Source organism: Enhydra lutris, unplaced genomic scaffold (assembly GCF_002288905.1).
Source record: "Enhydra lutris kenyoni isolate GAN:26980312 unplaced genomic scaffold, ASM228890v2 scaffoldscaffold54, whole genome shotgun sequence".
NCBI lineage: Eukaryota > Metazoa > Chordata > Mammalia > Carnivora > Mustelidae > Enhydra > Enhydra lutris.
Genome location: NW_019154138.1, coordinates 8,657,183 through 8,669,848, shown reverse-complemented (window position 1 = coordinate 8,669,848; position 12,666 = coordinate 8,657,183). Strand labels below are relative to the sequence as shown.

The window sequence follows — 12,666 nt, the reverse complement described above, 5'->3', positions numbered from 1 at the left end:
AGGCGATGGGAGAAAGTGAATGGTCCCCCTTGAGCCTGCAAGCACGGGGCGTGAGGCCCCCAACCCAGACAACACCAGAGCTCCTTGTGCTCAGCCTTCCCTCCGCCGCCGCCTCCCACCTCTTCCTTGACCTCGGTCTAGGTGCGCGGGACTCGACCCCTCCCACCATCAACCACAGGCCTTGGCAATACCAGCCTCAGAAGCATCTCCACACCTATGAGGAGTCAGGGATGGGGTTCCCCAGGAAGGCCATGGGACCCTCCAAGGGTGTGCAAGGAAGGATGGCCTGGATTAGAAAGGGCTGTGCCTGGGGCTGAGATCCAGGCGGAAGCAGGGGGGAGGCACTCGCCAAGGTCGAGCCCTGGGACCCGCACATACTTGCGCTGGTCCCACCCTGGCTTTTGGTGACGGAGCTGCCCCGACCAGACAGACCCCAGAAGCTGAGCAGTGGCTCCCGCTGGCCTCACCCCGGCCAACACGGTGCCCCCCAGAGACACCCCCACACAGGAGCGTGCCCGTTCTGGACCAAACGGCGGCCAACCCACCCCCTCACCAGGACAAAACCCTCAGAGATGAAGCGGAGGCCCAGGAGCACTCAGCCCCCGTGCCAGGCCCCCGGGTTACCACGCGCTCCCATGTCTGGGGAAGGGGCGGCCCGTGGAGGCTGTGCTCTCCTCCCTCCCGGGCGCCAGCTGGGAGCTGCTGTGTCAAGTGCGGAGAGCGGCTGCGCGGCGGCAGGGCTCTGGTTCCGGGGCAGGGGTGGGGCAGCAGGCCAGATGGGGAGGCAGGCAGCTGGGGGGGGAGGCAGGGGCTCAGTAGAGGCCACAGCCTCGCAGGTTTTTGGCGATGATGACGTCCGTCACGGCGTCAAAGACAAACTGGATGTTGTTGGTGTCGGTGGCGCAGGTCACGTGGGTGTAGATCTCCTTGTGAGCGGACTTGTTCTTGCTCTCGTACTGGGCCTGGATGTAAGCCACGGCTTCCGTGAAGGCACTGGGGCCTGTAGGAGAGACCAGGTGTGGGGCCCTGAGGCGAGGCCACTGCGGGGCCTGGGCCTCCCTGAGACAACACCGCGGGCACAGCCTGATTGGGGAAGGGGCGTGATGGCCCCCGCTGAGCCCATGGGAGGGGGGCTATGAAATCAAGTCTGTGGTCCACGTCCAGTTTGAAAACAACGAAGCAAAATAACAAAGCTCCCGGTGGCTCCTCTGGATCAAGGGTGAGTCCCATTTCACAGAACCGCTGTTTTCCTTTTGAATCTGCACCCACTGACTCCCGCTGCGAGTGTGTGAGAAGGCGGTCCCGGGCTGACACAGCCCGCAGGCCTGTCCTCCGCATGTCACCTCCTTTGGCCACTGCTGGGCGCCTGTGAGCCGCCTTGGCCTCCCCGATCCCTCACCCCTCGCTCACTCCTGTCGCTACCAGAGATTAACAGCCGCCTGGTTCCAGGTGAGCCCAGGGACAGGTGTTTCGGGAGAGCAGCTGCTGTCGGGGGAGAAACAGAACTGGACTCCCGACTTTGCACTGGAGCACCTTGTCCCAACTTTGCACGGAAGCCCCCAAGGGCTCTGGCAGCTTGCTTCAAGGCCTGGTAGGGCCGCCACCACCCGCTGAGGGCAGGCAGGGAGTGGGGCTGGATCTTAGAGCCCCAGTGCGGGGCTGGGTGGGAAGCCTCAGGGGGACATATGTGGAAGGGGGTCCCGGCCCCTCAGGCACATGGGCACATGGGCCTGGCCTTGAAGGTCTGCCAGACCACAGCTCCTTCTGAAATCAGGGTTGGAGGTGAGGGGAAGTGTCCCTGGGACCTACAGGTCATCACTCAGACCTCTGGAGCCCCAAACCAGCCGTGGTGACCAACTCATCTTGCCTGCTTCCACTGTGCCACAGGTCACAGCCCAGGTCACTGAGCACAGGATCCATAACCCCCTAGCTGGTGGCCATGAGGGCCTTGTCTGTCTCTGATCACACGCTAAGTGGGGGCCTGGCCTTGAGTGAGGGGGCCCATACTGCTTGCCTGGCCCCAAGCTATGACCCCCACATCTCCTTTCAAGGAAGTGGGGTTCAGCCTGGAGGCTCCCCTGAGAGGCCTGCCTTGTCGGGACTCTGCCCCTGCCCTGTGCTTTCCAGGCCGGGGGCTGGTCGGGCTGGGAAGGCCCATTTCTCCTCCCACTCACCCTTCTGGCCAGGCTCTGACCATCTGGAAAAGCTGGTGGGTCACCCTTGCTGGTGCATGGGGCCCTGGTCAGGCTGTCCTCCCCAGCTGCCCGTATATCCCGCAGCTGGGTCAACCATGGCAATGGTATCAGCGGTGGCTCTGACCTCCTCAGCCCTTCTGCGGGCAGCCGAGGGTCTCTGCTGCTCGAGAAGCCCTGTCATCGCCCACGGTCACTCGCCGCGTGTAGAAGCCCATGCGGGAGGGGCTGCTACGGTGCTTGTTAGTTACAGGTACCATGACCACAGCCCTGGCATGTGTTTAGTGAGTTCCTACTATGTGCCAGCTGCACGCTAAGTTCTCCCTGCTCACTGGTTCACTCTGAGTCCTGAGGGAGGGCCGCAGAATCCCAGGGATTATGTGACCTGCTCTGAGCGGCCGGGCTGGGCAGGACCCTCAGGCTGCCTGACTCGAAGCCCCTGCTTCTAAGCCCTTTATCATCCTGGCACTGTCACCTCCCTGATAATCTGTGTTTCCAGATGGCCAAGACAAGGCTCCCAGAGGGAACCGGGGCTCCAGCCGGCCTCCCCTGACTGCTCGGCCTGCCTCCTGACAGCACATTCACAGGGACGGCAGGGGGGTGGGGGAGCGTCTTTGTTCTCTTCCGGAAGGCTCCTCGCAGAGCCCAGTGCCTCCTGGAGCACGGTGAAGGCCCACTGGGCTCGGCCAAGGGGCGGCTCCCTCAGGAAGCAGCTGCGCAGGCTCCGGCTGTCCCTGCTGGGACGGGAACTCTCTACCTGTGTATTCGGGGAAGCAGATGGTGAGCGGGGACTTCTTGATCTTCTCTTCAAATATGTCCTTCTTGTTAAGGAACAGGATGACGGACGTGTCTGTGAACCATTTGTTGTTGCAGATGCTGTCGAAAAGCTTCAGGGACTCGTGCATGCGGTTCTGCAACAGAGCGGAGAGGCAGGTGAGGGCTGGCAGTGCCCGGGGCCCCGACTGCCCGCGGCCGCCGACAGCACACCAAGCAAAGGAAGGGCCCTCCGACATGGCCGACCGTGCCACTGGCAGACGGAGACGGGAGGCCCCACGGGACAGACGGACACGCTCCTCACTTCATTCCACACGCAGGCAGGCTGGGGGGCGGAGCAGGGCGGGCAGGGCGGGGAACGCTGCCCACCCCCCCACCACCCCTGCGGAAGGCCGCCCTGGGGTGAGGCAGCCAAGTCCCCTGGAGAGGCTCCAGCTCATGGAGAGGACATGCACCATGCACGCGGGGGCAGGGGCAGCACCACCATCCAGCGCGTCTACACGGAACCACAGGCCATGCAGTGTTCTCTACGGGGGTCTCATTCAGTTTCACCAGCGGAGGTGGGAGGGTGCACGCATTCCTTTGGGAAACATTAACCGAGGACGAAGAGATCCTCGAATTAATCCAGAGTTGGAAGCAGACACCAGGGGACAGCGTCTGGGGGGTGATCTTGCTGTGGCCTTGGTGCAGTTGGGGGGTCTGGTTGGTTGTTTGGGCTGTGGCTGGGCCGGCGGCCACTCTGGGTGGCCTCGTTGTTGGGGCTGGTTTCTCAGTAGAGTGGCCAGAAGAACCCCAAGAAGAAGCCCAGCAAAACAGATTAACACAGAAAAGAAGATAAAAACCCAGAATGCAGGAGGAAAAGCAAGAGGAAAAAAAACAGAAAGACTGGTTCCACCAGTCTCGGGTCCAGGAAGTCAAGGGCAGCCCATCCTGAGGCCCCCACACAGGCTGGCAGAGGACAAGGACGTCGAGCGTGGGAGGCGGGAGTGGGCGGGGCAGGCCGTCACAGCAAGTCACCCGGGGGGGCCCTGACAACCTGGTGCTTTCAACTCTTAACTGATGGTTTCGGTTGGAGGGAGGCACTTCATACCTGCCCAGCTTGGAGCGTCTCCCAGAATCTGCACATGGTTTTGGCCTTGGTTTGGCCAGTGAAGGCCCTGCAGGCGGCGGTGACGATAGTGGCCTGAAGAAGCTGTGGCAGGCCGAGGCCTGGGGCCGCTGGAGCAACCGGCCTGGGGTATGAGGACGGGATGAAACCCTCGGGCTGCCAGGGTGCAGTGGGCGGGGCGGCTGGCTGGCGGGGGTGGGGGGCAGCCCCGAGGCCCCTGGGACCCCCGGCCAGGCTCCAGGAGCTGTCTGTAGACTCCTCTGTCCCGGCAGGCCCCGCTCCTGCCCCAGTCAGGAGGGACGTGCGGGCTGACCACGGAGGACCAACGATGGGTCAGCAGGGTCCTGCTTTTGCCTCCTGGGGCAGAGTGTCCATGTCCCACAGCTTGTCCTTTCGCCACACACTGGGACGGAGCAGCCCGACCGCGGCCGGCTCCTGAGTGCTGAGTCCGGTGGGCCTCACCAATGCCCACAAGGCTGCTCGGCCAACGTAGCCATTTTGCGGAGGAGGAAGGGAGAGGCTGCCATGCTCACCCCGTGGCAGGGCCAGGGCCCGGCTCTGCACCAGTGGTGTGTGGCTCCTCAACTGCCCAGCGTGGCCGTGTCCTGGACACACAGATGTTTGCCGAGCTCTCTCGCCGTGGTATTGTTCTTGCTGTCCCCACGGCAATGAGCTGCCTTTGTGAGTGGCTGTCCTGTGGCGAAGGCCATTCGCTCTTCCCAGGGGGCACCGACGGCCTGCTTCTGGGTGGAAAAGGCTCCAGGAAAAGCCTGTTCCTGGCCTTGGCTTCCCCAAGGTCCTGTGCTTCAGCCCTTGTGCAACAGAGGCCGGGAAAATGGGGCAGGAAAACGAGAGAGGGTGGAAGCAGGACAGTAAAGGCAAGAAGTGAAGGAGGTGGCGGGGCCCGTGGGCCGTGTTCCCCAAAAGGTGTGCACACGCAGTGGTGGGGCTGGCGAGGAGCTTCTGGGGGGCCGGCCGGGCTGGACGGGGAGGGCTGTGCGAGCACGAGGCCTGGCACCTAACCAGACCACGGACACGGGTGACCGACGGCCAAGGAGCTTGGGGCCCCATGGCTGCCAGACCCACACGGTGCTTCGACCCGGTGCTCCAGAGGTGAGTGAGAGGCCCTGCCCCACGGCTGTGGAGCCTGGGACTCAAGGTTTAAGCTGCGCGCAGACCCGGGAGGGCAGGTCATAGGGGAGAGGCGAATAGAGGGAGTGGGGCCCTCCTGCCCTCCGGCTCTCTGCTTTCTTGCAACCCGTGGGTTACAGACGCGATGCTAGCCCAGCCCTGCTTCTTACTCCCGGGCTTTGGAGGGAGGAAAGATGAACCTAGTGGAGCCCAGACCACGTGGGTGGATGCCACTGTCGGTGACGAGCGGTTTTGAAACCATAGAGTCGACCGGCGGAACAGTGAGAGAAGTGCCAGGGCCGTCCCTGGGCAGGGGTGCATAGTGGGTGCGGCCGGTGAGTCCGGGTCCCAGCACGGCCCAGCGCGGGCCTCTACCCACCACCTGGCTCCAGGGATCCGAGACGCCACAGCCGGCCGAGGCCACTGACAGTGACTGCTCTACCAGAACGAGCTCCCAGCCAAGGCCCTAGAACCCTCACCCCTAGACAAGGCAGGGCTCAGGGGCTTTGCTGGAACCCAACTCAGGGGTGCAGCTGGCCCCAAAAGAGGAAGGACAAGGCAGACCAGCATGGGGTTCACCCCCGGCCCCTTCAACCCCCTGCTGGCGGCTCCAGTCCCAGTCTGCGGAAAACCTCATCCGGCGCCAATCCCTCCCCGCAGCGCGGCACCCCTCCCCGCAGCGCGGCACCCCAGCCCGCAGCCCCCCAGATGTGCCCAGAAGGCCTGCGGGACCAGCAGGCCAGGACTAAGACGGGACAGACCGCAAGAGACCACCTTGCTCAGGGCCTGCCGTGACGACCAACACACGGCTTCACACCCTCAACGCTGACTCTAAGAGGCTGGGGCCCAGGGTCTGCACGTGCGTCCCACTGATGGGGCTGACCCCCCAGCCAGGACCCCGTGACCCCCTGCAGGTGTCACGGGCTCGTCTCCAGGGACCCCGCAGGTGCATCACGCCGACACCCAGCTTCCCTTGCAGGCTCCATAGACAGGCCTGCTGCTCAGTGGATGCCACCCCCCGACACATATAGGGATAGTCGCCGGCAACAGTACAACCACCAGCTCCGCGGTTCCGACGGTTTCACGCGCATTCTCTCAACGTGTCACCGGCGGCCCTGAGACGAAGTACTACGGTTACCCCACTCCGGCAGAGAGCAGTAGCTGAGACAGGGAGCGAGCCGCCGGGACCTGGCAGCACAGCAGGAGCAGGCCCAGAGAAAGGCCGCACCTCTCTCCAGCTGAGGGCCTCGCTTTGAGGCCAGCGTGGCCGACCTCCTCTGAGGAGGGGCCCCACGCCCCGTGCACTCCCCCTGCCAGCCGCACGCAGCGCCTCTGGCCACAGCCCGGCCGGTGCTGGGGACAGGTGGTCGGGCCCGAGACCGGCTATTTCTGTCTTACATACATTCTTGCTGGGCTGCACCTTGATTTCTTTTAGGACTGACTGGCTTCATTCGGTTCTGGCCCGGCGGCTCTGGGCCTCTGCTGTGTTTACCAAAGAGGCACTGATGGCCCACAGCGGCCTCTCCTGCAGCCGCATCACGGGGCGTCTGCCTGGCCTCCCTTCACAGGAGGGAGCGGGCACGGCCCCCAGTGGCAGAACCGCAGCCAACACAGCCGGCCCCGCCCCGGAGCCCCCAGGGCCACTGAGGCCGAGTCTCTCCGTGCCACCACAGGCTGGGCAGGCCCAGGGCCACTCACCGTGGTCTCGTCTTCATGGAGCACCTGGTCGTAGCCGCTGAGCGCGACGCAGAAGATAATGGCTGTGACGTCCTCGAAGCAGTGGATCCACTTCTTGCGTTCAGATCGCTGGCCCCCGACGTCGAACAGCCTGGAGGGGAGAGAGAGAAGCTGTGAGTGGTGGGTGGTGGGGCCCAGGCCGGTGTGGGGGTGCCTGGTCAAGCCCCAAGCCTCCCGGGACACCCTGCCACAGGTGCCGATTGGCGGACTGGGCCGTCTGCCCCATGATGGGCTGTGCTCATGTTGGGGCTCAGAGACCTGCCCTTGCACCTCGAGAATCTTACAAAGGGGGCACCTCAGGTGGCCCCCAATAATTGCTTCTGTGAGGCGCTCCTCTTGGGCAGCACGCATAACCTGTCGCTGGCCTTGGGCGTGTGCAGTCCTGTCTGTGGTCTGGGCAAGCCCCCGGTCCTGGGGGTGTCAGGTGGGCAGGGATCAGTGCCCGTTACATGGAGGGAAAGGGAGACACCAAGGGCCTTGTGAAGGGCCTGTGGTCCTGGTGAAGGCTGGTATGGTAGAGCGAGGGTCTGACCCGGATCTGCCTGCAGACAAGACATCCAGAAACCACATCTGGAAGGTAGGTGGGAGCAGGACAGGGACTCTCAGGCCTCAGCACAGGGAGGTTAGCCCAGGTGGGGACACAACTCTCCAGGAGGGCCTGAGAAGTCCAGCTTCCTGCCTCAGGCTTCTAAGGTGCTCTGAGCACTTGGACTTGAGTTGTGTTCTGTGTTTGGGGACAGCCTTGCTCCTCCCAGCCCTCGGTTTCCTCACATGTACCTGGAGATGGTGGGTCAGCTGATCTCTAAGATCCCTCCAGCTCTGAGATTATCCAGGTTCTTGGCATCTCACAGATACTGTTTCGGCCTATCCATCCTCCTTCCCTCCCCCTCCCACAAGGAGGACTTCAAGGGGCCACCTGGGGGATTTGCCTTCCTCCTCCTCAGAAGTCATCTAGGGACAGGACTCTGCTCCTCTGTCCACTCCAATCCTCTCTGTTCCTTGGAGACCCACTCCAGAATGCCTTTTCCAGGAAGCCTCCCTGGTCGTCCTGGCCCCTGAACTCGGTGGAAAACACACACAGGCAGGTCCCTTCTTGTATCTAACTGCCTGTCCCAACTGGAAAGCTCCCCAAGGCAGATGAGACAGGGCCGAGAGGCCGGTGTTTCCCATCTGTCCCAGTGCCCTCGCCAGGGTTCGGGAAACTCCCTGGGCCTCACCTGAAGTGGAGGTTCTTGAATGTGAAGTGGGTTTCTACGATGCCAGTGGTTTTGACCCTGGTTCGGAGAATATCCTGCTCGGTGGGCTGGTAGTCGGCGGCCCCGATCCGATCCAGGCTGTCCAGGTAGCTGGGGAGGGCAACACACGGGGCCCTGGAACAAGCCGGCCCAGTCCCGGGCAGCGCCCCCTGGGGGCCGACCGTGGAAGCAACGGCGCCCCCACCCCCCACCATCCACTGCCCTGGGGCTGGGGGCAGAGAGTGGGAGGAGCTTATGTTCTACCCTCACCTCCTCAAAGAGCCTCTAGCTCAGACCAAGGGCTGCTTGCACAGGGCCAGGGGTGGTGCATTTAGAGGTCAAACTCTTACATAGTGGCCAACAGTTACCTTTGACTCTTGGCATGGGTGATCATGTTGCACCCTTAGTTGCCCTGAATTATATGAACCGTTTTAGAGATTAGAAATTAGTAAGGACCTCGCCCAGCTGGGAGCCGGGGCTCCAACCCAGACATCTGGTCCACCCCCTAACAGTACTCCCGAGTGCTGCCCAGAGGCCTCTCGGCATCCGCCGGTGCTTCCAGACTTGCTTAGTCTACCGGAGCACTGGTCCTTGGAAGAGAGGCTCAGAGGTGACACAGCTCAGAGGTGACATGGGGATGGGACCCATGTCTTTGGCATCAGGGCTCTCTTTTCATGTCACCACTGGCTCTGGAGACAGACCATGTCTTTGCACTTTACCCATCCAGCCGGAAGGGCTTCGGGGTTAGGTTTGAACCCAAAGCAGGGGTGGGATCTGGAAAACCAGGAAGCAGGGAGGTGGGCCAGGCCTGAGGGAGGATTCAGTGATGCACAGGGCTGGCTGGGCCACCTACCCCTTGTGCTGGGGGAGAACCACACACAGCCCACAGGGGAGGAGTCCCGAGGGTCCAAGCCCCAGGACAATGTGGGGTCCCAGGTTGCGTGAGGAGGGGCTACCCTTCATTGGCACTAGCCCTGGTACCTGTGAGGGTCAGTTTCTCAGCCTGAGGATGCTCATGGGGCTGGAGGGGGAAATGCCTTCAGCAATGAGGGTTTCCACTGGTAAACCAATAATCCAGGCCCCCCTCAAATCCTTGTGAGGATTTTCCTTGAAGCAATAAAACTGAATGAGGGAGTCCCAGGGATAGGAGGCATAAGCTTGAAGTCACATAGTTAGAAAAGGGACCCTGCTAGGATTTGAGCCTGGATGTGTCTGACTCCAGATCCCATGCTCTTCGGGCCTGGACCTGGGAGCTCTGGCTGCCTCAGCATCTCCCGACCAGGCCCCTGGGAGTGTCTGGACTCTGGGCTCAGCCTGGAGGAGCCCCTCCCGGCCTGTCCCAATCCTCCTAACCTCTCTGGGCACGGCCCCTCACACCCCCCTCACTCCCTGCCCTACTCCCACTGCCTCTGCTTAGGAGCTCTGCTGGTTTTGAAATGACCCTCGTTCTGTTGTCTCCAGCTGGACACCAGGACGGGGGAGTCTCTGGTCTTGGCCCCCTTGCCGCCCCCAGCCCACAGTCCCAGCCGGGGAAACCTCTTTTAGACAGAAAACCTGGCCCTCCGTCTCTCTGTGCTGCTGAGCCTCACACATGGACGTGGCCAAGGGATGGGTGGGTGAGCAAGTGGGAGAGGCACCTACTTGTTCCCCAACCCACCATCGCCCTGGCTGCTGGGATGAGACAGTGAATACGACCAGTACCGTCCCCACCTCCCCAGAGCCTACATGTGTTTGTGTGCACATGTACGTGTGAGATAATTCACAGTTAAGTAAGAAGGAAAGACGGAGGCAGTTGGTAAGGAGGAGGCCTGAGGAGCATTGCTATTGGGCAGAGGGGGGCTGGGGAAGGCAGGATGACATTGGAGTGGAGGCTGAGGGGAGCAGGGGTGAGCCTCTCCCCTTGCAGGTACAGAGGACACCCTATGGTGGCGGAGGGGCCTGGGACGCAGGCCCTGGGCAGGGGTGGTGTGGTGGGAGGAGGGAGCTGTGGGACTGGAGTGGGGTGAGGGAGGCAAGGGTGGGGCGCAGCTTGTAGGCACTTGGGCTTTCACGCTGAGGGAGATGGGAAGCTTCTGGAAGGTTCTGATGAAGAGTCTGCTGCTGTACGGAGAGCAGATCAGGAGGGAGGAGAAAGGACACCTGTTGGGAGGTTGCTGCAGCCCTGCAGGTGAGAGGCCGCTAGGCTGGGGCCTGGTGGAGGTGGGAGTGGGAGGCAGAGCCCATTAAAGCCACCTCCTTGTGGTATAACGAAGCTGCTCTTAGTGGGAAGAAGAGTGGGGCAGAGCAGGTTTGGGGGAGGGAGGAGCTGGGAGTCAGGTGGCACATACTAATTTGGGAAGTGCTGAGATGTCCAAATGGGCAGGGAGGAGGCAGGAGGGAGGGCTGGGCTGGCCCCACACGAGGGAGATTTGTCGGTGCGTGTGAGGAATGGAGGCGGACGGGGCTGGAGAAGCTCACCCAGGCCCTGAGCATGGACTGGAAGAGGTTCAAGGGTTCCAGAGAGGGCACAGGCAGAAGTGGGGAGGGAGCACGCATGGGGGTGCTGCGAGGAGGGGGTCGAGAGCCTGAGCCATCTCAGCGGGGCGCAGGAGCAAAGCCCGAGGCATGGGCTCCGGAGAGCGGGCAGGAGAAGAAACAGGCCCAACCAGCCCATGGAACTAGCTTGTACAGCCCTTGCGGGGACGTGCTCAGACTCCTGGGCTCCCGGGACTTGTCTCAGCACCATCCGGAGGGTCAAAGGGAGAGCCAGCCCTATCCACAGAGGCCCGGGTGGAGGGAGCCTGGCAGCACCGGCCGCCTCCCTGTCCCCTCAGGGGCCTGGTGTCCTCACCTGTTAAGTGAGGGGATTGGGCTGGGGGACATGGGGAGTCACTCACACCACCCCTTGGAATTGGGCCCTGAGTCAGCCCTATGGGGCTCTCTCTCTCTCTCTGTCACAACAAATCCGCTGTTAACTGTTTTGTATATTGCACCCAGGATTCTGTCAGAAAAGGGGATCTGGCTGCTAAGACCAGGGTCGCAGAGCCACCCCGGACCAGGCAAGGTTTAAGGCCCTTCCTTACCTGACTGCTGTGGGTTCCCGCCCTGGCCTATCCTGGGACCCTGTCCCAGAGACAGACACATGGAGAGAAGGAGCCAGGTTTCCTCAGCTGACTTGGTGGGCAGTTGACAAATACTGACTCAAGCTTCTTACTTAACGTTATAAAGGCAACCACCAGAAGAACCACAGGTAATCCCTGAACTAGCAAGACGCTGGTCATGGAAGTGGGGCAGAGACATGGGAGGCGGGCAGGTGAGCTGAACTCCGATCCCATCCCGGAGGCCACTAAATACTATGACCGCTTGGAGGGTCAGGTTTTCCTGGACGACACTGGACAGAGAGATGAAATAATTACAAGTTGGAAGGGGACAGACCTGGAAGAAGGAGTTTACTATTAATTTTACACCTCTCTGTAGTGTTAAATTTTTTTTCCAGTGTATTTAGATTATAATTAAATGGACAACAATTTAAGTGGAGACCACTATTTGATGGCCCGAGGGGAGTGGGGGGGATGGGAAGGCCCTGGACTGGGGCCCAGCAGGGCTGGGGAAGCCGTCCCCCCAACCCCCAAATGGCTCTGGGAGACAACCTGGGGCCACTGGAGGAGTGACTTGAGCGTGCACCGGCAGCTGTGGGCACAAATCCCCACACTCACACCCCTGTCCACCGAGGTATCCCTGGGGGGCTCATCAGGGCCCCAGGGCCCAGCTCACTACCACCTGGGACTCCCAGAACCTAGCGTTCACCCAGTAGACAGTCTAGGTGTGCAGAATTGGGGGGAACTCTGGCCTTGCTCAAGTCTCTAGTTTAGTAGCTGTCATCGTGGCCAACGGAAATGGCCCAACATCTGTGAGCAAGTGCCGTTTTCTGGGCCCTTGCCTCTGCGACACCACCAGGGGGTAGGCCGGGATTTCTCAGGCTCAGCACTACGGACATTTTGGTCCAGATGATTCTTGCTAAGGAGGGCCGTCTGATCACTGTAGGTCGCTCGGCCGCATCCCTGGCCTCTGTCCACTAGATGCCAGCACCACCACCTGAGTCGGGACAATCCGGAATGTCTCCAGACATTGCCAAATGTCCCCTGGGGGCAGAGTGGTGGAGCAGCAGGGGTGAGGACGGCTGAATGAGACCGGTGGTGGAGCATACACGTCCTAAGACGGTGGCTTCAAACCCAGAGGCTCCCACTGACAACTTGGGCACAAGACTGCAAAAGTGGGGTGTGGTCCCAAAGTCTCCAGGACAGAAGACCTGTTCGCAGCCCGGGCAGGCCATTCCCTGGGGCGTGGAGTCCCTGCTCTGAGGAACAAGGGCATGTAACCTTAGGGACACTTGAAGTGACAGAGCTGCTGTCACGGAAGAGCTCCCATAGACCACTTTCTCTACCCCCCCTTTGTTTGTCCCCCTTTCAGCCTCTCCGGTTTTCACTGACCTCTTCCCTTGCCTTCACTC

The 12,666-nt window shown here is 61.7% G+C and overlaps 1 protein-coding gene across 1 annotated transcript in view; it reads right to left on the bottom strand.

Annotated features, from left to right (window-relative positions):
- Positions 1 to 812: 812 nt before the first annotated feature.
- Positions 813 to 12,666, bottom strand: part of LOC111157367 (G protein subunit alpha o1) — a 150,584-nt gene continuing 138,730 nt past the window's right edge. The window contains exons 5-8 of the mRNA XM_022518717.1: positions 8,160 to 8,288; positions 6,904 to 7,033; positions 2,950 to 3,103; positions 813 to 1,000 (exon numbers count right to left, since the gene is read on the bottom strand). Coding sequence (XP_022374425.1) covers positions 813 to 1,000; positions 2,950 to 3,103; positions 6,904 to 7,033; positions 8,160 to 8,288 — 601 coding nt within the window. The remainder of the gene's footprint in view (positions 1,001 to 2,949; positions 3,104 to 6,903; positions 7,034 to 8,159; positions 8,289 to 12,666) is intronic.